Below are 26,391 nucleotides of genomic sequence, written 5' to 3'. Positions count from 1 at the left end.
TGACTGGTGTGTCAGCAGCTCAGAAGAGCAGTGGATTGCCAGCATTTGTTGCCATGAAGGTGGCTCCTGAGCCGCTGCTGTTGGGGAATGCTCTGCAGCTCCTGTGCCTGGCAGCAGTGGCGTGGGCATCTACCCAGAGGGCTCTGCAGCAGAACTGGGAGCACCATTTCTGGCCACAGAGGCCCCCAGCATGGCTTGCTCACTCTTCCCAGGATTCTGTGACCAGCCATTTTGTCCTTTTTTTTAAAAAAAAAAATTGAAGTGAAATTTGCATAACCTGAAATTAACCAATTCAGTAGCATTTAATGCATTTTCTGTGTTGTGCAACCCCCACCTCTGGCTAAGTTCCCAAATATTTCTACCATTCACCCCAAAAAACCCCATGTCCACTGAGCAGTTACTCCCCATTCTCCTGTTTCCCCTGGAAACCACCAATCTGCACCTGTGGGTTTACCTGTCCTGCGTAGTTCATACACATGGAACCATACAGTATGTGATCTCTTGTGCCTAGCTTAAAGTAATGTTTTCACGGTTCATCCACCTTGTGGCGTGTATCAGTACTTGAGTCCTCGTGCTGGTTGACGAATGCTGCATTGCGTGTGTGCCCACAGTTTGTTATCCATTCCTCCACTGAGGGACATTTGAGTTGTCGTACCTTTGGCAGTTGGGAATAACGCTGCTACGAACTTAGTGTTTCAGGATTTGTCTGGGAGCTTGTCTTCATTTCTCTTGGGTACATACCTAGGAGTAGTGTTGGTGGGTGCTATGGTTGCTGTGTGTTTAATGACGTGAGGAATCTCCCAACGGGTCTCTGTCGTGGCTTTCACATCAGCAGGGTCTAAGGGTCCCAGCTGGTCCCCATCCTCCTCAACACCTGTTATTGCCGGCTTCTCTGATAACAGCCATCTTAATGGGTGTGACGTGGCGTCTCCTCGTGGCTCCTACTGGGATTTCCTAATGCCTAGCGATGCTGAACATTCTCTGCGTGTTGGCCCTTTTTTAGATCGTCATTGGAAACCTTTCTGCCAAGTCCTTTGCCCTTTTAAAAATCATTGTCTTGATAAATTCCTTTTCCACCATGACTAGCCAGAGCTGTTCCTGTGTCTCTGTTGGTTGCACTTAAGAACTGGGACTGACCTCTCTATTGCCTGGGCCCAGGCCACACTTCTACTTCCAGCCAGCAAAGCAGCTTGATGTTCGCACTCACAGTGTGCAGCCTGGCCCTACTACATTCTGGACACTAATGGTAGCACCTTTCAGTCTCGCACGTGCCTGGACTCCCCCTCTCACCACTGTAGGAAGAGGAAGGCGATGGGACCATAACAGACCCCAGTTCAGATGGTCACAAAGAAAGAAGAGACACGTGGAAGCAGGCATCATGAATAAAGGGAGCGATGGGAACAGAAGGACACAGCTGACAGGGGCGGTGGTGAGAGAAACTGGAAATTAGGGATGTAAACGAGGCTTCTAAATCTGTGCGTTATTTAGGAATTGAGAGTCTGAAAACCTCGGGCAAGTGGCCTGGGTCACGTGGGTGAGCAGGGACTGGGCTTAGGTGGGCAGGAGGAAACCCGACTCCCCAGGATCATTCTGGGTTGTCTGAATTCCCTTCACAATGAGCATTCGCAGGTCTGGCTGATCCATAACTCAGTTTAATCCTTTGTGGGGTGCATCCTGGGCAGCACAGAGGGTGCAGCCCAGATGGAGGAGAGTGGTCTCTTCTGACCCCTGGCCCAGACTCCTGTCTCAGTGCTGAATTAAGACCCATCTTCTCAATCAAAACCAGAGCGGGGGACCCCAGTCTCCCCATCTCCTGTGCAAGTCTCCCTGTCCGCCTCCCTTGTGCCCCTGCCCCACTCCCTGCAAGCTCTGAGGCCTCTTGGGCTGTTGGGCCTGCAGCCCTAGGCCAGCCCTTGGTCTAGACAGGTGGGCAGACAGGCAAGCAGGGCTACGCAGTCAGGTGCTGGCAGGGGAGAGGCACGGCCGGGGCTCAGGGCCCTGGGTCCCACCGGGAAATGTGCTCCGGAGCTGGAAAGGAAGAGAACAGAACGAGGGTCAGTGACAGCCCAGGCAGTCCTGGGATGGGGACCCTGCCGCGCTTGGTCCAGAAATGGCCATGATACCCTGTGCCGTTCCAGAGAAATGGCTGTGCAGTTCCAGACTCTTCCAGCAGGTGCTGCCAAGGGCTGGTTCTGGGCTAGGTTGCACCTCTGCCCCTACCATAGTTCACTGGGCTCTAGGGAATCAGGGAACACCGAGGAAGCTGACAGGTCCCCTTGTGGCAGCTTTAGTGACAGGAGGAAAGGGACCTTGGGGAAATCCCCAGCCAGGCCGTAGTTCTGGTCCCGCCCCTGCGTGGACGTGCTATGTGGAAGGGGGCCCATCTTCCCCTCTGGGTCTCAGGTGCCTACAGGTCCAGCAAAGCCCTGAGCAGGACGTCCTCGAGGCCCTGAATGCCCAGACTCTCTGGCCTGTCACCTGGATATCCTGGACAGGGGCCAGAGGAGGGAAGCCATAGGAGGGGCCTCACCAAACTGGCAGATGTAGCGGTTTCGGGTTTTACAACGTTGATCATTCCAGTTGAAGGCAGCCGATGCCTGCAGCTCCACACAGTTGCCAAAGCTGCTGGGCCAAGATATCGAGTGCTCAGGGTTGAGGAAGGAAATTAGGAGTCTGCGGGAGGCTTAAAGCCTCCACCCCAGGGGGCCATCTGCCTCCTAGGTGCCCCAACCCACATATGGGGCCTCTGGGAGTCAGCCCCACCTCTAGGCTCCATGCCTGCTCCTCCGATCCCTGCAGCTCTTCTTGGATCACAGCGCCCCCCCGCCCCCCCAGCACGCAGACCCACCAGCCATGGCGGGGCGGAGGAGGAGGGATGGAACAGACAGGCCCACGTCCTTCCTCCCACCAGGGAGACGGTATGGCTGGGAGCCCACCAGACCAACTTCCTCTAGTGATGCGCCGGAGAGCTAGGCGGGATGTCCGGAGCTCTTGGTGGCCATGCAGCCTGGGCGCCTCCACCCCTGCCCTGGGGAATTCCTGGGCTCTGAAGACCAGGGCCAGGCCTTGTATAGGCTGACCGCCGGGCAGATGTGTGTGTGAGTGGCTGCAGGCAGGTGGCCAGCTGGGGAAGGCAGACTCAGTGTATTGATAGAGGCAGAGGAGGCACTTGGGGAGGGGTGGATAGTAATAGAAAGACAGCCGAGGGGTGACGGGGGCAGTGGATAGATAAAGCCTTCTGGGTTCCCTCTCTTTTACATGAGCCCCTGAAACCCGCAGCACTGGGCCCACACCAGGTAAGGCCCAGACCTTCAGGGCGCTCTGCCAGGCGGCGGGCTGGGTGGAGGTTGCTCTGTGGTGTCTGAAGGCTCAGCCAGCAGCCCAGGTGAGAAGGGGGCTCCAGGGGAGGCAGGGCACCCAGACTCACCCCTGGTTGTCAGGCTGCCCAAAGGCGAAACTGGTGAAGGACTGGTGCTCCCCTGTGGTCCAGCGGAAGGAGTCCTTAGCAGTCTTGTAGGTGAGCCCTGGGCCACAACAGCCAGCGTTGGCCCCACACCCAAGATCCCTGGGCCCCACTGGCAGCCCAGCCTCCCCGAGATGAGAGCCTGAGCCCAGAGCCTACTGCCTAACGCCCGTCAGCCCCAGCCCTTAACACCATCCCGGCACTTCCAGGCCCCCTGGTGGCTGTCCCTCCTTCAGCTTTCTCCCCAGGGAGCCCGTCACCAGCCTGACCACTGGCTCCATTCTGGGCTCCAAGCCCTCAGCACACTTCCTGCCTGCTGGTGGGTGCTCTGGGTTTTCATGGCCCAGATTTCAGGAGTAGGGTGAGGAACCCCAGCCCCCACATGCCCGGCACCGCCCCCCATTCAGGCACTCACCGATCCAGAAGTTCCTGGTCTCAAAGTCACTGTCGGTCACCTCGTTGGTGGTCTCTAGGCGGCCCAGGTAGAAGGCGAGGATGTCCTGCACTTTCTGGCTCTCAATCTGGGCCAGCACCCCGCCCTTTCCCTGGAACCCCACTCCGGGTCACACGCGCCCCAGAGCTCAGGCCAGCCCTTCCTGCCCTTCCTGCCACCCACTGTGGCCATCGAAGTCAAATCTGCGTGCTGGCTGGGGCTGTGCTCCCACCTCTTAGAGCAGGGTCCTCCCTCTTCTCCCCACCCACTTCTCCCCTCTCTGTGCACAGGGGCCCAGACTGGCAGTGACCCACCCTTGGAAGGATTTTGTTTCACCTGCTCAGTGTCTTGAATACGTTTGAGTTGGTTGCCAATATTAATCAATCGAGAGAGGTCAGTGAAAATCTGAATTTCTGGTTCTCTTGAAAAATCCCAGTTTCTGACCTCTCTGAATTCGCATTCCTGCCTAGCAGCCAGGAGCTCGAGCTGAGTGATTCAAGGTGACCTCTTAGATGGGGTTGGGTGGGCCTTGTCCCTGCATCCCTCAGCTCATTAAGTGACCTCCTGGCTTCCATGGGCTTCTGAGTTGTGACCCCTGCTTTCTCTGAAGGATGAGAGTCAGTTTAGGAGAAGTCGAAGGAATTCATGTCTTGGTCCAGGGTCCCTCTGTTAAGACCCTTGCTTGAACCTGGAGGGTGGTCCCTGGGTGGGCAGGGGTCAGCTGTCACCTGGCATTTCATCTTGGCTCCGTAATAGGTGTCTGCCTCCGAGGACACCATGAAGCAGTCTCCGTCGATCCTCAGGTCGCAGGTGTGGAAGGGGAAGTGCACCTTGGCTAGAGGGAGGGGAGCCTGATTTTGTGGGTGGGGACCTCGAAATCGCTACCCCTCCTGCCCTGCCAGGGAGTTAAGGTCAAGGCCACCTGCCACCTGCCTGGCCACCTGCTCCAAGCCCTAGCGGAGTGGGGTCAGTGGGGTGCCGGTACATGTGTAACAGCAAGCTTTCTCTCACTCTCACAATGAATCTATGATTTTAGCATTGCCATTTCTGTGCTGTAAAGACCCCCGCCATTGCCAAGTTCAGTGTGATGTCACTGAATGGGGAAAGGGGAAGAGGAGCACAGGGTAGGCTCCTGTGAGCTGGCCTGAGCCAGACCCAGCACGACCCAGGCGGTCCGGGGGTGCGGGGGAGGTCCTGAGAAGGGCCCGGCTTCTGGGAGGGCTTTGTGGCAGGACTCACTGGCACACTGGGCTCCCCCATAGCCGACATCACAGATGCAGGAACACTCCTCTTCCCGGAACCGGCCATGCACACACTGCACGCTGCACCGCACTGCCAGGGTAGGTGGGAGAGCCGGCACTCAGCTCGCAGCCCCTGGACCCCGGGCTGCCCCTCACAGACCGCAGATGTGCATGAGATGGACAACCGCGGCTAGAATAGGCCTCTCAGGGATGGAACCCTGCAGAGCTCCCAAGTGCTGCCTCATCGGGCATCTGTGGTTTGATCTTGTTGTAGAGAGAAGCCAGTTGGGATTTGCTCAGGGCCACAGAGCTGGGGGGAGAGGGATGATGGCAAAGGAATCCACTTCTGGATCCTACTACTGTCTTCCTCCCGTCATCCCAGAGCCTAAGGGGGCCAGGTCTGATTTCACTTTTAAATGCCCTGCACAGCTCAGGGTCTGGCAGAGTCAGCTCTCGGTGAGTGCTTCTTGGACGACTATGTGTTGTGCGCACAGCACTCACTGTGCCCCCTCAGTGTCATGATCTGGAATTCCAGGCGCCCTTCACCTTGGCAGTATCTGCCTGTGTAGCCAGGGGGACAGTGGCAGTGGCAGGTGCTGATGTTGAGATGTCCATGGTTCCGGCAGCTCATGCGACACGGGTTCCTGGGGACCTCTGTTCAGACAAGAAGGAGACGCTGAGAGGGGGCATCCTCCCGGCCAGCCAGGCAGGGGCTTCTCTGGGTGCTGAGGGCCAGGGCTTCCGGGACCATCCCTCAGGGGCTGTCACCCTCCTCTAGGATCACCCGATGAAGGTGCCCCTGCCAGAGGCAGGCAGCATGGGGCACTTACCACAGAGCCCCCCGGCGTGGTCCCAGGCTTTGAAGCAGCCCGAGACGCTGGCTGTGCAGAGCGAACACCAGGCGCCCTTCTTGTAGGGGACGATGGTCCTCCCGTTGGCCTCCCAGTTGCCCCTGTGAGAGCAAGCGGCACAGGGCTGCCAGGGCCAGGCCTGGCGCATGGCAGGGGCGGGGACTTGCCGCCTGCCCCACCGGCCCCTTCAGCTCCTGCTGGCCCAGCCGAGGAGTCAGGGAGCTGGGTGAGACAGGGAGACTTCCTGGGGCAGAAAAGTTGACCTCCAAACTAGTGTGGGGCAGGCTCCCTGAATGTGGGGCGCGGCTCCCAGGAAGGGTGCTGCCCACTTCTGCCCCCTCTCCCTTTCCTCCTCTGCCTCTCTCTCACCCAGGGTGCAGACCAAGGGATAAAGGCCTGTGGGTGGCGAGGGGAGCTCCCCCCTCTGGGTGACGGATCCCCTACCCCGCAGCCCAGCAGGGGCGGGCAGGGCGGCTGCTGTGGGGGGGCTTACCCGGGAGAGTAGGCGCAGACAAAGGCTTCCATCTCGCCCTGGGCCCCAGAGCAGGGGTGCCGCCCACAGCCCAGCTGGCTTGAGGTGGCCCACACGAGCTGCAGGAGACACAGTGGCTCAGAACCCCTGTCACAGGCCACCTCCAATCCCAATCTGGGGAGCAGCGACACAGATAATGCCCGCCTGAGGAGGACAGACAGCTTTTGCCCCAAACCGGGTGGACAGACAACTCTCTCACCTCACTAGGGGCCCCAGAAGGAGCAGCTGTGCTGGGCAGGGAATAAGGAGAGATGGAAACAGTCTAGATAGGCCTTGTGGGGGGGGCGGGGGTGAAGTTCGGCAGATACCCGAAGGGAAGGAAGGTTGTGGGTGGTGGAAGGAGTGGAAAAAGAAGGATTTGGACATCAAAGTCCATGTGATGATTGCAAAAATGGCCACGAGTCTCTCTACAGCCCACTCTTTATAAAATGTGGCTTTGAGGTTCTTTGTATCAAGAAGAGGAGTCTCCTTCCTATGTCTTGAATCTGGCTGGCCCTGCGGCTTGTGTTGGCCAACAGAACGCAGCAGAAGTGATACTGAGCCATTTTAAACCTAGGCCTCAGGGAGTTTCCATTATGGCACAGCAAAAATGAATCTGACTAGTAACAGTGAGGTTGCGGGTTCCATCCCTGGCCTCAGTCAGTGGGTTAAGGGTCTGGTGTTGCTGTGGTATCAGTTGCAGATGCGGCTTGGATCCTGCATTGCTATGACTGTGGTGTAGGCTGGCAGCTGTAGCTTTCATTCGACTCCCAACCTGGGAACTTCCATGTGCCACCAGTGCAGCCCTAAAAAGCAAAAAAGCAAAAACAAACAAACAAACAAACAAAAAAACAACCAAACAGTAAAACTTGTAGGCCTCAGGAGACCCTGCAGTTTTCACTCATCCTCATAGAACTTCCATGCTCAGCCACCATGTGAACAAGCCTGCGAAAGGTGAAAAACCTTACAGGGCAGAGATGAGCCAGCTGAGGCCGCTCTGGACAGCCAACTCCCAGCCTAGCCCAACCCAAACTGCCAGCTTGCAGAATCCTAAGATGCTAAATTTGGGGATAGTGTATCAAGCAGCAGCATAACAGATACAGATCTTTAATAGCATTTAAAACTTAGACTTCAAGTTTTAGAATCTGAGCCACCTTGGAAACAGCATAATTGGTGAATACACAGGAATAGCCACACAAACTCTGGTAGCCACTAAAAATGACAGGCATTAAAAAAAAAAAAATGACAGGCATGAGGAAGGGAGATAATGCACTGTAGTCATACATATGTCTCCAGCAAGTAGAGAATATGCATTCTTTTTAAGGAATGCATGGAACTTTTTGCAAACAATGACCCCCTCACAAAACCATAAAGCAAGATTCAATACATATCAAATATCCAATATCCTACAGGCCGTATTCTCTGAATTCATTGCAATAGAATTTAAAGGAAATAATTTAGAAGTAAGTAAAGGAGGCGTTCCCATCATGGCTCAGTTGTTAACGAATCCGACTAGGAACCATGAGGTTGCAGGTTTGATCTCTGGCCTCGCTCAGTGGGTTAAGGATCCGGCGTTGCTGTGAGCTCTGGTGTAGGTTGCAGATGCTGCTCGGATCCCGCATTGCTGTGGCTCTGGCGCAGGCTACAGCTCCAATTAGACCCTTAGCCTGGGACCCTCCACATGCCGAGGGTGTGGCCCTAGAAAAGGCAGAAAGAAGAAAAAAAGAAGGAAGTAAAGGAGAAAACAAGTTTGAAAATTTAAATATATACTTCAAAATCATAGACAATCTCATAATGGAAAGTAGGAAACTCACAGGCCAAAATGACATTGAAGTCACTAAATATCAAAACTTATGTAATGTAGCTAACAAAGTTCAGAGGGAATTTTTTTTTGTTATGGCCACACTCACAGTACATGGAAGTTCGCAGGCTAGGGATTGACTCCAAGCTGCAGTAACACCAGATCCTTAGCCCATTGTGCTGGGCTGGGGATTGAACCCATGCCTCTGCAGTGACCTGCAGTCAGATTCTTTGTGTGTGTGTGTGTGTGTGTGTGTGTGCGTGTGTGTGTGTGTGTGTGTGTGTGTGTGTGTGTGTGTTTAGGGCCGAACCTGCTGCATATGGAAGTTCCTGTCATGGTTCACTGGTTGACGAACCTGACCAGCATCCTTGAGGATGAGGGTTTGATCCCTGGCCTTGCTCAGTGGGTTAAGGATCCAGCGCTGCCATGAGCTGTGGTATAGGTTGCAGACGTGGCTCGGATCCCACATTGCTGTGGCTGTGGTGCAGGCTGAAAGTAGCAGCTCTCATTTGACCCCTAGGCTAGGATCTTCCATATGCTGTGGGTGCAGCCCTAAAGACAAAAAGAAAAGAAACTCCTGCAGTCAGATTCTTAAACCACTGAGCCACAGTGGGAACTCCTAGAGGGAAATTGATAGCTTTAAAGGTTTAGAGCAGAGGGCATTCCCTGGTGATCTAGGGTTAAGATCCGGCACTTTCATTGCTGCAGCCCAGGCCCAATCCTTGATCTGGGAACTGAGACCTCCACATCAAGACACTGCATGCCCTGGCCAAAAAAAAAAAAAAAAAGGTATATAGCAGAAATGAAAAAAGAGCTAAAGTTAATGAGTTAACCCATATGAGGAATATAAAAACGGTGCTCGCTTCAGCCTCAGCAGCATATTTACTAAAACTGGAAAGATACAGAGATTAGCATGGCCCCTGCACAAGGTGGACAGGCAAATTTGTGAAGTGTTACATATTTTTATAGGCAATGAAGCCCTGCTGTATAGCACAGGGAACTATATCCAGTCTCTTGTAATAGAACATGATAGAAAGTAAGAAAAAGAATGTGTATGTATATATGTATGAATGGGTCACTTTGCTGTACAGGAGAAATTAACACATCGTAAATCAACTATAACAAAAATTTTTAAAGAATATAAAAAAGAATAGAGTAAATGAAAGTAGAAGAAAGAAAATAAGAAAAATAACAGAAATTAATAAAAAGAATAAGGAGGAGTTCCCGTCGTGGCGCAGTGGTTAACGAATCCGACTAGAAACCATGAGGTTGCGGGTTCGGTCCCTGCCCTTGCTCAGTGGGTTAACTATCCGGTATTGCTGTGAGCTGTGGTGTAGATTGCAGACGCGGCTCGGATCCTGCGCTGCTGTGGCTCTGGCGTAAGTCGGTGGCTACAGCTCCGATTCGACCCCTAGCCTGGGAACCTCCATATGCCGCGGGAGCGGCCCAAGAAATCTCAAAAAGACAAAAAAAATAAATAAATAAAAATAAAATGAATAAATAGATAAAAATTAAAAAAAAAAAAAGAATAAGGAGGCGGTTCCCTTGTGGCCTAGCTATTTGGGGATCTGGTGGTGTCACTGCTGTGGCCCAGGTCACTGCTGTGGTGCAGGTTTGATCCCTGGCATGCAAACTTCTGTATGCCATAAGCATGGCCAAAAAATGAATAAATAAATATAAAAGAAATAATTAGACTTATTTTAAAGAAGGAAGAATAAGGAAAAAAGAATAAAAACAAAACCTGATTTGTTAAAATAGACAAACCTCTGGGAAGATTGGTGAAGAATAAAAAAGACACAAACAAAAATAAAAGGATATAGCTACAGACACAGGAAATATTTAAAAAATCTGTTTAATTCTAGTTTCAGATATCTATTAGATAATGAACAATTAGGACCAACAAGTTGGAAAACAAGAAACAGGCAATTTCCTAGAAAATAGAACTTGGCAAACTGTCTCAAGAAGAAATAGAGGAGTTACCGTCGTGGTGCAGTGGTTAACGAATCTGACTAGGAACCATGAGGTTGCGGGTTCGATCCCTGGCCTTGCCCAGTGGGTTAAGGATCTGGTGTTGCCATGAGCTGTGGTGTAGGTTGTAGACACGGCTTGGATCCCACGTTGCTGTGGCTCTGGTATAGACCGGCGGCTACAGCTCTGATTCAACCCCTAGCCTGGGAACCTCCATATGCCGCAGGAGCCGCCCAAGAAATGGCAAAAAAAAAAAAAAAAAAAAAAAAAAGACGTAGACATGAGTTCTGTGGCACATTCAGTTAAGGATCTAGTGTTGTCACTGCAGTGACTGGGGGTCGCTGCTCTAGCTGGCGGTCCATCCCTGGCCCAGGAACTTCCATATGCCACAGGCATGGCCAAAATAAAAGACGACATAGAAAATCTGAACTGATCTCTGACCATTTCTACAAGTTGAATCAGTAGTTTAAAATCCAGGTATACTTAAACATCCGCACAAAACAGCCAACCAAAAAACAGAACCAAGCCCAAATAGTTTGAAAGGACAGTTAAAGCAAATATTACAGAAACTATTCTAGGAAATAGAAAATGAGGTAAGATTTCTAACTCACTTTATGAGGTTAGTATAGCATTGGTGTAACTCAGGGAAGGGCAGTATGAGAAAAGGAAATCAGAGTTCAATTTCACTGTCAAATAATATTTCACAAATACTAATTTAAATCAATATTATTATTAATTTAAAGCAATAATAACATAACTCACACCCCCCATATCACGTTATTTCACATGACATGACAAAAATGCAGATAGTCAAAATATTTAACTTGTAGGCATAGGCACTTGCCGTTCAGAACAGATGTTGGGAGAGTTCCTGCTGTAGCCCAGCAGGTTAAGAACTCATGAGGATATGGGTTTGGCCCTTGGCCTCGCTCAGTGGGTTGAGGATCCAGTGTTGCTGCAAGCTGGAGCATAGGTCACAGGAGCAGCTCAGATTTGGTGTTGCTATGGCTGTGGCATCGGCCTACAGCTGCAGCTCCTGTTCATCCCCCAGCCCCAGAACTTCCATATGCCACAAGTGTGGCCTAAAAAGAGAAAGAAAAAAGAGCAGATGTTGGGCAGAATCCTAGAGACCTGCTGCTGTGCCAAGCATTCACTCTGTTTCCATCAGAGGAGAGATCCCAGCTGTCCCAGGGAAGAGGCTAGCACAGGTACATTCTGGCAACTTGGGGTAGCAACTGTTTACCAATACGTAAGTATTTTAGCACTTGAATATTATAACAGATGATACATAGATGAATTACAGCCCTGCAAACAAGAAGGCAAGGAAGAGTTAACACTTTAAAATATATATCAATGTTGGTATTATGATTATTTTTTTAGAGTTACCTTTTAGGGATATTTATTTATGTATAAATACTATGTCTAAATTTTTTTTTTTGTCTTTTTGCTATTTCTTTGGGCCGCTTCTGTGGCATATGGAGGTTCCCAGGCTAGGGGTGGAATCGGAGCTGTAGCCACTGGCCTATGCCAGAGCCACAGCAACGCGGGATCCGAGCCGCGTCTGCAACCTACACCACAGCTCACGGCAACGCCGGATCCTTAACCCACTGAGCAAGGCCAGGGACCGAACCTGAAACCTCATGGTTCCTAGTCGGATTCGTTAACCACTGCGCCATGACGGGAACTCCTATGTCTAAAATTTGTTTAAGGAGTTCCCATTGTGGCTCAGCAGTAATGAATCCAACTGGTATCCATGAGGACGAGAGTTCAATCCCTGGCCTTGCTCGGTGGGTTAAGGATCCAGCATTGCTGTGACCTGTAGCGTAGGTCACAGACATGGCTCCGATCTGGCATTGCTGTGGCTGTGGTGTAGGCCAGAAGCTACAGCTGTGATTTGACCCCAGGTCTTGGAATTTCCATATGCTGAGGGTGTGGCCCTAAAAAGACAAAAAAAATTTTTTTTGCTTAAAAATAATATGGTAGGAGAGGGAAATAGGTAAAGATATAGATGAAACAAAATGAGCCATGATAAGATTATGCAGTGGAGAAAAGAGTCTCTTCAGTAAGTGGAGCTGGAAAAACTGGTCAGCTACATGTAAAAGAATGAAATTAGAACATTCTCTCCAATTGTATGTGAAAACTCAAAGTGGAATAAAGACTTAAATGTAAGACCAAATATTCTACAACTCCTAGAGGAAAACATAGGCTGGACACTCTTTGACATAAATTACAGCAATATTTTTTGGCTCTGTCTCCTATTTTAAAGGAAACGAAACAAAAGTGAGCAAATGGGACCTAATTCAACTTAAAAGCTTTTGCATAGCAAAGAAAACTATCGACAAAACGAGAAGACAGCCTCCTAAATGGGAGAAAATATTTTCAAGTGATAGAACCGATAGGGAATTACTATCCAACATGTGTAAATCGATCACACAACTTCACATCAAAAAAGCAAACAACCAGATTAAAACATGGGTAGAAGAATAGCCACTTTTCCCAAGCAGAAATGCAGACGGCCAACAGACACGTGAACAGATGCTCGACATCTATAACTAGCAGGGAAATGCGGATCAAAACCACAGTGAGATATGAGCGCAGATTTGTCACAAAGACTAGTTATTAAATTCATATGAAAGAATCAGGAGCCCAGAATAGCCAAGAAGTTTTTGAATGATAATAATAATATGGGGGATTTTTTTATCAAAACCTTTTATAAAGCTATAACAATTAAAACATGATGTGTGTAGGAATAAACAAAATAGCAACAGGCTAGAAGAGAGAGGAGTTCCCATTGTTGCTAAGTGGTAGTATCCATGGGGACACAGGTTCAATCCACAGCCCTGCTCAGTGGGTTAAGGATCCAGTGTTGCCCTGAGCTGTGGTATAGGTCACAGATGCAGCTTGGAACTTCCGTATGCTACCAGGCTAGGGGTTGAATCAGAGCTGCAGCTGTCGGCCTACACCACAGCAACAGCAACATGGGATCCAAGTCGTGTCTTCGACCTACACCACAGCTCACAGCAACACCATATCCTTAACCCACTGACTGGGGCCAGGGATCGAACCTGTGTCCTCATGGATACTAGTCAGATTAATTAGCGCTGAGCCACGACAAGAACTCTGGGAGTCCATTATTTGATTTAGACTTGAAATATTTCATATTTAGAGCTGAAGAAACTGAACAAATGAGAGGAAAAGCAAGCACCAATTTTGGGATAAACTGTAGCCCTTCTGAGCCGCCCCAGCAGGGCAGGGGCCTCGGAACCGGTACTCCAGCCTCACCTGAGTGTAGTGGGTGCAGGTAGCGTTGGGGGCACACTCGGCCGCTGCGTGGCTGTACTGCTGCCCCTCTGAGAACCACAGGCTCACCACGTGGATGAAGGATGCCGAGCCTCTGGGCAGCAGCTGCACATTCCAGCCCACTTGGGGTGCGGCCCGGAGGATGGAAGCCAGGCTCGGGGCTGGGGCGCCACAAAGGGCCGCCCTGGTCTGAGCCTGTTGAGCCAGCCTCTCGCTCCAGTCCTGGGGGATTAGTCAGCACAGTGACATCAGCAGGGGGCCCCTGGGCCAGAGCAACACCCCCTACCCTGCCTCCCACACATCCAGGGGTGCTGGTCCTGCAGAGAAGAGAGCCTTGTACCAGGGCTCCTGCTGGGCTGCCTGAGCACTAAGCTGGTTTCACCTCTTCACTGGGGCTGGGGAAGGTCAGACAGGACCTGCAAGGGGTGCTCCAAGGTTTTGGGAAGTACCTGCCCTGAATGACCCCCACGCAGAGCCCAGCGCCACCCAGGACTTAGAACCTCTGTCCTCCTGACTCCTGCTCAGGCCTTGCCCAGGATTCCATCCCAAAAGGGAGATGGGTGTTCCTGGGGGCGTGGTGCCAGCCCTCTGGTAATGTGAGCCCCAGGCAGTGCCCGAGCCTTTCAAACTGGTTCTGTGTTAGGTAGAACTGGCCCAGGCCATTGTCAGAAACACTCAGCAGCTCCCTCTTGGCTTCCCTTCTGTGATGGCTGCTGCGTCTCATTCCCTAATCCCGGCTTTGGAGGGTAGGGGGACACCGGCTGGGAAGCAGGACCAGAGGGTGTAAGCGGCCTCCGGGGCCTCAGCACTGTGGTCTCAGCCAGCAGAGTCCTCTGGAGCGGGCCCCATCTGCTCCTCCCACTCACACCCGCTGCTCTTGCCCCTGCCCCCAGCCAAAGCCGCCTCCCCTCTGACACAGGGGGCTCAGCAACCAGGCTGACATGTGTCACCCCATCTTCATGTGTTGGTCCAGCCCAGCCACCTCATTCCAGCTGTGTGACCTCCAGCAGTCTCCTAATCTCCACGAGACCCAACATACTCTTCCATAAAGTGGGATAATAAGGCACCCATAGAATTAGCTTGTGTGATGATGAAATGGATTTAGGGAGAAAAGTGCACTTAGGGCCTGACCCACAGCAGCCCCAGGAGATGGTGGTTGTGATTTTACTGCTGAGCGGACGCAGGGGCTGGCAGCAGCGGGGTCTGGCACCCAGGACCCCTCAACAGCTCAGCACCACCCCCAAGGTCTCAGCCTCCACTGGGTAAAAGCCCTAGAGGCCCCTAGGGCCGCTCAGGACCAAAGCTGTGGGTGTGATGGAGGCTGAGTGGCGGGGCTCCACTTGCAGTGTTTTTGAAATGCACTTTTCTAAGGCTTTGGCCAAAGGGCCACAGGAAGTGTAGAACCTGACCCAGAGCGCTGCCACACCAGGCGCTGGGGCTGGGAGTGGGAGAGGATGGGAGCCAGGACCTGGGCCTGAAGAGAGGCAGGGCCACTGCAGAGCAGGGAAAGGGGAGAAGCGACCCTCTCCCGCCGGGGCTGCCCCACCCCCACCTCCTGGGAAACTGACCCTGGAGCTCTCAAGGTCGCCGCCGCTGCGCCAGCCTCCGAGGAGTTGATGGGAAGCAGCCATGGGGAACCCTGTCCGCCCCCACGCCGTCCGCCCTCACTCCCTGGACTGTTAACATGGGCCCGGGCAGCTGGGGTCCCACACTATGGGGCCGTGTTTCTGGGCCCCAGGATAACATCTTCAATCCCAAAGCCCCAAGGGAATGGTGGGAAACCCTTTAGCACCCCCCCACCTGGTCCCCAGTGAAGGGGCAGGGAGCCTGGGAGGGGCCCCTCGTAGTCGCTCGGGGAAACTGCTGAAGCAGCAGACCGTGGCTCTGGTCACACACCCCCACTCCCAGCGGGGTGCTTCTCCCTCACTAGCCTCCCATCCTGCTGGGACTCCTTTGTGACACTGCTTTTCCTGGAGGAGGGGACCCCAGCTCTTTCCATGTCTTCTGGTCTCCGGGGTAACGGGAAGGGATGTGAGGAAAAGCCCAAGGGCTGCCTTTCTGGGGAGGAGGAAGCAGCAGCAGCTCGGCAGCCAGCGGGCAAGTTGGCGGGCCGCCCTCCCATCCCGTCAGGTGGAGGGGCGCCTGGCGCCAGCTCGGCTCCTCAGCCCTCTTCAGGGCTGCCCTCCAGCCGCCCCTTCAGTGAGCCCGGCTTGGGGATACTCACCATTCTCTGCATGTTGGCTGCAGGGGGGTGGACCCGGCTGCGCAGGCGGTTGTGCAGCGAGAGGAGCAAGAAGCTCTCCTTCCTGCTCAGGGCTGGGGCGAGAGACAAGGTCAGATGACCTGGGCCTGTCCCCTGGGTGATGGGGTGGGGGTCACCATGGCAAGATGAGAATGCAACCCTGAACTTACAGACCAAGACCTGAGATGGGACCAGACCATGGTGGTGGGTGTGGGAGAATGTGGCGCAGAGACAGAGAGAGGTAGCGAAAGGAGGGGGCTGAGACCGAGAGACGGGTAAAGAGGTCCAGGAGCCCGGGGCTGAGAGCTGGGGGCCAGGGCTGGGTGTGAGGAGGGGACCAGCCCTGGGCTCCCGGTAGCCCCTCTGGCTGGGGCTCATCTCCTGGTGTTCCCCACTGCGGGCTCCCACTATTCCTCCTTCACCCCCAAGCCGAGGCCCACTTTCCTTCATTCCTCTGCCCCATCTCCAGCCTCCCTCCATCTACCTCCAGGCATTTCAAAGGTGGCTCTTTAAATCATGCAGCCTGCCCAGGGCGCAGGCCTGGAGTCTGGCTCCCAGAAGCCCCCGGAAGCCCTCTGCAGATTCCAGAGCTCCTCTGCTTCTTCCCACACGCAGCGGCTCCTTACCTCCGGGCATTGGAACCTGCTTCTCCTGCAGCTGAAGTGGCTGCACTTCTGCCCAGGTCATGCCAAGAAGAGCCAGGAGCATGGGCAGGAGGCCAAGCTGGTGGCCCCCCAGCCGGGGGGAGGCCTCCAGCCTCAGCATGGGCCTGTTGGGCACTCTGGGCGCAGCCCGGCTCAGCTGTCCAGCTCGCTTCCCAGGCTGGATGGAGCTATTCACAATCTCAAGGAGTCAGGCTGGGCTGGCAGACAAAAGGGGGAGGCTGGTGAGTAATCGGTGTGTCCACACAGCCACTGGCCTGAAAGGAGACAGGCAGCTCCAATCCTGGGCTCCCTCCCTCCTTTGGCCACTGGCCTGGTCAGCCCTCCTGCCGACAGCCGATCGACCAGCCTCCTGAGTGGTTTGCACTGACCCTGTGGCCCCTGCTAATCATTGTGGGATTATTGGAGCCCTCGGGGAGCCCCCAGAGACCCCGCTGATTGGCCCACAGACATTCCAGGGCTGTGGATTAACGAATAATGGCTATGCCCTGGCTGGGACAAGGTCCTCAGGGCCCATTGGTAGTTTCTCCTCCCAGCCCAGGGCCCAGGGAGGCTGGTGTTGTGTGCCCTGTGGGCGGGCAGGAACTGGGCAAGACCCCAGGGGAGTTCTTTCCTTTCCTGGGAAGCTCGTCCCAACCCCAAGCCATGAATTAAACATAGAAGAGTAACCGCACACCAGTCAGGTGCCACCGGTGAGTGGGGCACGGGGCAGTGGGTTTGTAGTGGAGCGGCTGGGGCTGCAGCAGTGAGCGGAAAAGGGTGCCTTAGGACAGTGTCTCTGGGCGGTGGGGGGCGGGGCTGGCCCCTGCCCTGGTGCCCCCACCCCCACCCACGTGACTGCAGGCAAGCGTGGAGGAGAGCACGTGATGCCCTTGGCTGACTTGAGTCCTGCTGGGAACAAGTCGGCCTCCAGACAAGCAGGTGTAGCAGGAGGGCAGCGGCTTGCACTGATGCTCCCAGGCCTGGCGGCGGCCGGCAAAACCCCACCAGAATAACTCAGAGCAGATCAACACCATGGCTCAGATTCCTTAGAAAATAAGTCTTGAGGTTCCTGTTGTGGCTCAGCGGGTTAAGAATCCAACTAGTTCCATGAGGATGCGGGTTTGATCCCTGGCCTTGCTCAGTGGGTTAAGGATCCAGTATGGCTGCAAGCTGTGGTATAGGTTGCAGATGTGGCTTGGATCGGCTGTGGCTATGGCTGTGGTGTAGGCCAGCAGCTGTAGCTCCATTTCTGACCTCTAGCCTGGGAACGTCCATATGCCACAGGCGCAGCCCTAATAAGAAAAAGAAAAAAGAAGTCTGTCCTGCAGGCCACAGCCAAAGGCTCAGCTTCCCCTTACAGCAGATCTGAGTTTCTTCAGCCATCCCAAAGGACAGCCCTGCATGCTGGGTCCTTCCTCCATCTGGACTTCGTGTGACCCCTGACCCCTAGGCCAGCGCCCTCTCAGAGATAGGTGTCACCTCCCTCGAAACTTTGTTGAAATGCATGTGAACGTGGCTTTCGGGGGGAAACACCACTGTGGACACCTTTGTGGGTGCCGGGGAGTGGGGCCAGGGCCAGGCAGAAGGACCCCTAAGCCAGCTTGGGGTTGCATCTCTTCGCTCAACACCCAGGGCCTCAGGAGTTTTTTCTCCCTCAAACAGATGACCCGACAACCTCAAGTTCACCCTGTCTGGGTGTCAGCAATACTTGGTAAAATAGACCTTTTCTGTAGACCTTACAAAGCAGCTTTGCATATGTGAATTCACTTCATTGCTACGACACTTCTAGGTGGTGGTAGACGCGGTGCCCACTTTGTAGATGAGGAAACTAGATTCATTGTGTCTGAGGGACTTGCCCAAGGTCACCTGGCGAGCACATGATGCATCCCAGCTAATCTGGGGTGTCTTTCTTCACCGTCGCAAGCACCCTGGTGCATGTTGGCTTTAACTCACATCATGGCCCCTGTGTTCAATTCCCACAGCCCTGCTCTATGCCAGGTAACACAAGATCCTATTCCTGCTCCTGGGCTTTGAAGATAAATATGGCTGGTTTTCATCTCACACAGTGCTGGGCACATGACACACGTGGGAGGAGAATCTATTTGGGGACCCAGGTAGAGCGACTTTTGAGGGGCCCTGGATCACTGTAAGAGGAGGTCAGGGTGAGCCTGGCTTCAGGAACCAGAAGAGGAGAAACTGAGCAGAGAAAACGCCAGAACAGACATCTGAAAGCCTAGGTTCTAGTCAAGGTATTCTGTGTGACCTTGGGATAGTCACTTCCACCCTGGGTCTCAATGTCCAATGGTGTAAAGCAGGTGACACTCCCTAGTCACCCCTAATTGGACCCCCTAACCAGGCCATGGCACCTTGGTGTATGTCGTATTTCCTCCCGGGTCCAGACTTTTTATAGGAGCCTTTTGGGTGGTTGGGGTGGGTTTTGAAAATAGGCATCCCCTTTTTTGCAAGACGTGGTTTCCCAAGAAGCAACTTCTGTTCTGACTTCTGTTGCCGTAGGTTAAGTTTATTTGTTCTGAACTGCATATAAATGGACTTACAGAATATACACGCTTTGAGGCCAGGGACTGCTTTGCTCCATGAAACGTCTGTGAGTCATCCATGTTGTTGCCTATAACAATAGGGTGCTTTTTTGTTGGTGGTGGTGGTGGTGGTGTTTTAATTAATGATAGTGTCATTTTAAGCTTTTGTCTATTATGAATATAGTTGCTATAAACATGATTTGCATGCCATTCCCCTGTGGTACAGTGGGTTATGAATCTGACTGAGTGGCTTGGGTTAGTGCGGAGTGTGGGTTGGATCCCTGGCCCCGCACAGTGGGCTAAAGCACCTAGCGTTGCCGCAGCTAGGTCGTTATCTGCAGCTTGGATTCAGTCCCTGGCTTGGGAACTTCCATTTGCTGTGGGTGTGGTGATAAAAAAAGAAAACATGATTTACAATTTAAATTTTCTTTTAATATACACCTCTAAAAGAAAGAAAAGGCAAAATTACTTAAATTAGGAAAGAAAGAGTTATTATCCCAACTGATTCTACAGAGATCAGAAAAGTTGTAAGGGAATATTAAGAACCAATTTTTGAGGAGTTCCCATCATGGCTCAGCAGTAAAAAACCCAACTAGTGTCCATGAGGACTTGGGTTTGATCCCTGGCCTTGCTCGGCGGGTTAAGGATCCTAAGTTGCTGTGGCTGTGGTGTAGGCCGGCAGCTGCAGTTCTAATTCTACCACTAGCTTGGGAACTTCCATGTTCCACGGGTGCAGCCCTAAAAAGACAAAACAAAACAAAAAAAAACCAAAAACCCCCAACTTTTTGGAGTTCCCTGGTGGCTCAGCAGGTTAAGGATCCCAGCATTGTCACTGCAGCAGCTTGGGTCACTCCTGTGGCAAGGGTTTGATCGGTGGCCTGGGGCACTTCCATGTGCCATGGGCACAGCCAAAAACAAACAGAAACACCAATTAATGTAGTGCACTGTATTAGAACAAAGGGCAAAACCCATCTGCAAAAACACAGAGAAAGCACCTGATCAAATCCTAATTCCACATGAAGATTCTCAACAAACTAGAAATAGAAAAATTCTTTTTTTCTTTTTTTGGCTTTTTGCTATTTCTTGGGCCGCTCCCGCGGAATATGGAGGTTCCCAGGCTAGGGGTCAAATTGGAGCTGTAGCCACCGGCCTACACCAGAGCCACAGCAACCCCTGATCCGAGCCGCGTCTGCAAACTACACCACAGCTCACGGCAACGCCGGATCGTTAACCCACTGAGCAAGGGCAGGGACCGAACCCGCAATCTCATGGTTCCTAGTCGGATTCATTAACCACTGCGCCACGACGGGAACTCCGGAATAGAAAAATTCTTTATCCTAATTAAAGGGCACCTGTTAGGGGCTGATAGGATTCCCCCATCCCCAAATTCATATGTTGAAATACTAATCCCGGTACCTCAGAATGTAAATATAGAGTCTTTAAAGATGAAAATAAGGTTAAAGGAGTCACTGGGCTGGGTCCAAAGTCAGTATGACTGTTGCTCTTATAAGAGGAGGTCAGGACACACATACACACAGGAAAGTCCCTGTGAAGATGGCCATCTGTAAGCCCTGGGCCTGGAAAGAGCTCACTGAGCTCAGACAAGCACCCTGGATTCCCAAGGTGCTCCTGACTGAGTCTCCACCAGGCCCAGGTAGATGGGAAACAAGTCATAATGAGCTCAAAGCATCGGCCCCAGTAGCACCTGGGGGTCCCCATTCAGCACCGGCCACAAGCAGTGGGCTGACAGGCCTGGGCACAGATCTCTGTTCTTTGGCTGCATGTCCCCAGCTCCCCTGGTCGTTCAGTTTGACTTTGGAAGTGTAATAACAATAGTGTGAACGAAAAAATGTTGAATGGGAATAGTATTTTATAAGCATTAGTTGAGCCTTGCTAGAAACGAAAAAAGTATCATTGCCCATTTTACAAGCAAGTACACAGAGGCTAGGTGATTAATTTTAGGTGTCAACCTGACTAGGCTGTAGTGTCCAGATGTTTGGTCAAGCACCAGTCTAGGTATTGGGTTTTTTGTTTTTTATTTTTTTGGTCTTTTTTTTAGGGCCGCACCTGCTGCATATGGAGGTTCCCAGGCTAGGGGTCATATTGGAGCTGTATCTGTGGGCCTGCACCACAGCCACAGCAACGCCAGGTCTGAGCTGGATCTGCAACCTATGCCATGGCACACAGAACCTTAACCCACTGAGCAAGGCCAGGGATCGAACCTGTGTCCTCGTGGATACCGGTCAGATTCATTTCTGCTTGACAGGAACTCCCAGTCTAGGTACTGTTGTAAAGCTGTTTCCTCAGTGTGAACAGCAGTTAAAGCTCCGACTTTGAGTGAAGCAGGGCACCCTCCGCGGTGTGGGTGGGCCTCATCCATTCAGCCCAGAACTGCAGAGGAAACACCGCCGTCCTGCGGAGGAAGAAGGAGTCCCGCCTCCACACTGGTCTCCAGCCTGCCGCCGGCTGCCCCCATCTCAGACCTGCCAGCCCCTCCATCCCGCCAGCCACTTCCTCAGCAGGAATCTCTCCCTCTGCAGATACACACACATGCTATTGCTGCTTTCTCTATTATTTCCTCTACTGGTGACTAATACAGAGGCCCAGGAGAGGCAAGCCCCTCCCAGGGTCACACACCAAGGAAGGGCGACGGTGGCGCCCAGACCCAGGCCAGGTGAGCTCCGCCGTGGGGCTCTTAACCAACCGCCGCGACCACCCCTCCTCTCGGACTCTGAGGGGCTCCAGTCACATGATGCTCCGGATCCTAGAGTCGGAGGGTCCCGAACGCTGCAGAGCCTCTCACGGGGGACAGCGGGGGGATGGGAGGCTGCACCACATCAGTCCCTCCTGCGTCACAGGGACCAGGCGGGGTTATCACCTACGGGGGAGGAGATGTTATGAGCCGGGACCGGGTTTCTGAGTGATTTCCACGTAGCCCTGCTTTTCCTGCCCTGCGCTGTGTGGACCAGGAAGCCCCATTTCATAGGCCACAGCGCCACCTACTGCCGGTTTCTAGGAACAAAGTGACTGCATCACGGGGTCTGAGGCCGCTCCAGCATCAGCCCCACTTTACAGATCGGCAAACAGAGCTTCTTTAAGAATCAGCTCAATCCTACCTCACCCACGAAGCTTCACACAATGACCATTTCTCCTCCAGACTCGTCAATAGTTGGCACTCAGTGGATTCTAGATTCAAGAGAAGTTTCTGGAAAGCTCTTTAGAGGACCAGTGTGTCAGCCTTGGTGATTCCAGTTCATTTGGAGGCGATGGTTTGCATTCTTCGCAGGTGATTCTACTGCACCCAGGTGATGCTCGTTCATGGTTCCCACCGCGTTAGTTAGCACTCACTTGACTAGATCACTGCTCCTCTTGTTAAAGGCTGAGCAGTGAGACCTGGTTTTGAGTCCCTCTGCACCTGGAGAATGTGCTTCTCTCGGCCCCACTTTCCTCGTAGTTGAAGCGGGACTCCGCTCCTCGAATCCACACGGTTTGGGTGAAGTTTCCACAAGGTAAGGCAGTTAGGGCAGCGGCCCAGCGCCTGGCACAGCACGGAGTCCGGAGCAGGTGTTTTACTGCACAAGCGCACTGCGATTTCGGGGTGGAAGTGGGTGTAGCGAGAACACTGGCTGCTTCTCTCGGATAAGGAGCGTCCTCCCCACAGGTGTGAGCAGGGATGCACGCACAGCCCGCTGTCCACACCCGGGCTCCCGGGGACGTGGGGGATGCGCCCAGTGCCAGGTTCTCACCATGAAGCCAGAGTAAGGCAGGATGTCAAGCCCAGGGACAGTTGCCCAAGAGGAGGAACGGGTTCCCCCAGCCATGCCCCCGCTGTGTGTGGGGCCACAGCTGGCAGTGCCTGTACTTGGTTACCGTGGTCCCCAAAGTCGGTTTTGCACTTTGGTAACAGGACACCCATTTTACGTGCAATGTTTATCCTTTCTGATGGCAAATACACATGCTGGGTTGCTGTTGGTGTAGACTATTTCTTGGCAGCCAGGTCAGGTAGTTAAAATGTCTGTTTATTCATTCGCAAAGCGAGTGACCTGAAGAGAAAAATCCTTTTAATTGAAGCAGAGTTGATTTACGTTGCGTCTGCTGTATAGCAAAGTGATTCAGATAAATATATGTATACACTTTTAAAAAAAGTCTTTTCCCTTAAGGCTGATCACGGGACACTGACTGCAGTTCTCTGTGTCGTACCGCAGGATCTCGTTGTCCGTCCCCTCTGTGTGAAATAGCTTCCATCTGCTAAACCCCAACCTCCCACCTCATTCCTCCCCCAACCTCCTCCCCACTCGCCACCACACGTCTGTTCTCTGTGTCTATGAGTCTGTTTCTGTTTCTTGGATAGGTTCGTTTGTGTCATATTTTAGATTCTGCCTATGGGACATTATATGGTATTTGTCTTTCTCTTTATGGCTTATTTCATTCAGCATGATATAGTTGCCTCCATATTGCTGCAAATGGCATTATTTCGTCCCCTTTTGTGGCCAAGTACTATTCCATTGTATCTGTCCCACATCTTCTCATGAGAAGAAAATCTTAATTGAAATCTGGCTCAACAGAAACACAGTGCACAGTGGTAATACCGCGTTCCCGGAGGACAGAAATGCTCGGTCACCCCGTGTGCCTCTCGTCACCAGGGCTCATGAGAAAGATCCCATTTACTAAAGGGCCTCGAATGCCTCGGGACCACATGCTGACACTACAGAGGGACAGAAAAGGCTGCGCTGAGCTGGACATTTACAAAGGCAAGGAATGAGTTGTAGCTCTTTACAGTAACTACAGTGGCAGTGTCGTATATGCCGAGAGTTGACCAAAGATTAAGGGTTAGCTCTGCTGCTAGAAAACCCTTCCCTGAAACGAGCTGCAGAGATGTCTCTTTCACATCCCCTTGTTCTGGGGAAGGAGAAGCTCTGTGGAGTGGATGGGTACCCTCAGACAGAAATGAAGGTACTTTTTCTCCATCCTTCCTGGCTCCACCCACCATGTGACACTCTGGAGCATGAGGCACTAGAACCTAACTTGGAGGGAAGAGGTGCTCCAAGCTCCGGTTCTTGGTGTGCAAAGCAAATCCTGGCATAGATCTTTTGAAACAGCTGCTAGTGGTACCTTCCCCACTTCCTGTAATTCCTGCCCTTGCGAGAGTGAAAAGGAGAAGGCAGAAGGTTTGCGAAGATAAAGTAGATGCATCTAAATATCAGGAGAGGAGTTTCCTTTGTAGCTCAGAGGGTTACGAACCCAAACAGTATCCCTGAGGTTGTGGGTTCAATTCCTGGCCTCGCTCAGTGGGCTAAGGATCCAGCATTGCCCTGAGCTGTGGTGAGGGTCGCAGACGCAGCTCAGGTCCTGCATCGTTGTGGCTGTGGCGTAGGCTGGCACAATGGCATTGGCATCATCTCTGGAGTGCTGGGACGCAGGTTTGATCCCTAGCCTGGCACGGTGGTTTAAGGATCTGGCCTTGCCACAGCTGTGGCATAGGTCACAACGGTGGATCAGATCTGATCCCTGGCACAGGAACTTCTATGCTGAGGGGCAGCAGGATAGTAAGCCAGGTAAGGGAGTGAATGGAGAACTTCTCAGAGCAGGGGGCGAATGATTCCTCTTCCTCTGGTCCAGAGAAGCAGGGGCGGTGCAAAGAGTAAGATCCGGCCTGGAGCCCAGGTCGCCTTCTGCTTTTGAGGTCAGGCCAGCCAGCAGGCCGGATTTCCAGTCAGCTCTGCTAGTGATTCACCCGAGAAGACCCAGGCCACTTCCAAAAAACCAAACTTCACTGTCACTGCAAGACTCTTCTTTACTCCTCGGACTAAAGCGTCCTTGGGCGGTGGACCACTTGGGAAGCAGACCAGGTGGGACGAGACCTGGTGCTTTGCCTCAAGGGAACAGAGGACACCTGCGCTTCCCATGCTTCAGCAGGGCTGCAGAGCGCTCGGCCGGCCGCCGGGCTGTATCTGCAGAAATTAACAAGGTCTGAGGCCAGAGTTCTAAAGAGGAAGCCACCCGGAAACGTCCAGCTTGGGGCAGTGAGCGCTCTTCCTAACGCTTCGCACCGTGGGACTGATGTGTATGACTCTGAGGTTTGATTCAAGAGTTTTTGAGCCTGTTTTACCCTCGCTTGTTGCGGGGTGGGGGTGGGGGGTGGAATGCGGGGCTCGGAGGTAGCCGGTCTGAAGGCGACACTTTTCCAGGGCCAGGGCTTTGTATTAGTTTCTTAAACTAGTCTAGTGCACTTGTTGGAAAAAAAAAAAAAAAAACGGCAACCTGAACCAGCAGGATTAGAATCTCCAGATGGAGCCTGGGAGTGTGAGAGTATGAGTTTTGTTTTTTGTTTTTTTTCTTTTTAGAGCCACACCTGTGGCATATGGAAGTTCCCAGGCTAGGGGTCGAATTTGAGCTGCAGCTGCCAGTCTACGTCACAGGCACAGCAAGTGGGATCCAAACCCAGTCTGTGACCACAGCTCACAGTAACACCAGATCCTTAACCTACTGAGTGAGGTCAGGGATGGAATCCGCATCCTCATGGATACTAGCCGGGTTTGTTTTTGCTGGACCACAACGTGAACTCCGAGAGTGAGTTTTAAAGCAGGTGTCCCAGGGGGCTCTTTTGCCGAGGCAGGTGTGGGAAATGATGTGTTCATCTCTGTCTTCTCACCCAGTCTTCCTTGGGACTAGCAGCCCCTTTCTCCAGGGTGCTGTGGCCATGCAGAGGAAGAGCTCAGAGGGAGTCAAGGCTGTCCTCTTGTTCTAGGTGTAAGCAGATCTGAGCATAACCAGCCCCAGCAGTGAGGTTGTTTAGCAGGAATTCTTCTTAGCAGAAGTTAAGATCATGATTTATTTTCAACCAGGTATGAAACCGCACTCTCTTTCAGATAGGCTTCGAGCCCAGCCAGAGCTCAGACTGGGACTCGAACCCATGGGCTGGGAGTCACATCCACCCACACCTCAGGGTGGAACTTGAACCCATGATCCCTGACAGGGGAACACTTGAACCCACTGTCTTTCAATTGAAACTGCTCACCTGGTGTCAGGACTTAATGAAGCTCGGATTCTTTTGTCTAGTTGCAGAAAGAATTCAGCTTGAGGCCAGGTGGCAGGCAAAGTGAGTTTATTAGTACAGGATGCTTGCGAGAGACACAGGCCAGCTGGCAAAGGAATTCAGCAGCCCTGAGAACAAAAGGGGCTACATTTTGGGTTTTGTTTGGTTTGTTTGTCTGCACCTGCAGCATGTGGAAGTTCCAGGGTCAGGGACTGAACCTGCACCACAGCTGTGGCAATGCCAGATCCTTAACCCATTGCCCCACACAGGAACTTCTGAGAGGTACATATTTATAATCAAAGAAAAAGTGAGGAGTTCCTGTTGTGGCTCAGCGGAAACGAATCTGGACTAGCATCCATAAGGA

General features: G+C 52.6%; 1 protein-coding gene and 1 non-coding gene across 2 annotated transcripts; one reads left to right on the top strand and one right to left on the bottom strand.

Moving 5' to 3' along the window:
* Positions 1–1,632: 1,632 nt before the first annotated feature.
* On the bottom strand, positions 1,633–16,834 carry LOC125133803 (C-type lectin domain family 18 member A-like). The gene is made up of 12 exons (XM_047792364.1): positions 16,437–16,834; positions 15,793–15,884; positions 13,551–13,790; positions 6,482–6,579; positions 5,968–6,089; positions 5,684–5,791; positions 5,136–5,228; positions 4,625–4,731; positions 3,879–4,008; positions 3,428–3,524; positions 2,531–2,622; positions 1,633–2,028 (listed from the first exon to the last, which is right to left on the bottom strand). Exons 1-12 carry the CDS (start codon positions 16,573–16,575, stop codon positions 1,991–1,993), a joined length of 1,356 nt encoding a protein of 451 aa, XP_047648320.1. The 5' UTR covers positions 16,576–16,834; the 3' UTR covers positions 1,633–1,990.
* Positions 9,156–9,265, top strand: LOC125134720 (U6 spliceosomal RNA). The gene has a single exon (XR_007136732.1). It is a non-coding gene; the product is annotated as a U6 spliceosomal RNA (small nuclear RNA).
* Positions 16,835–26,391: the final 9,557 nt, after the last annotated feature.

This window comes from Phacochoerus africanus, chromosome 8 (genome assembly GCF_016906955.1).
Source record: "Phacochoerus africanus isolate WHEZ1 chromosome 8, ROS_Pafr_v1, whole genome shotgun sequence".
Lineage (NCBI taxonomy): Eukaryota > Metazoa > Chordata > Mammalia > Artiodactyla > Suidae > Phacochoerus > Phacochoerus africanus.
This window is presented reverse-complemented; position numbering and strand designations above follow the sequence as displayed.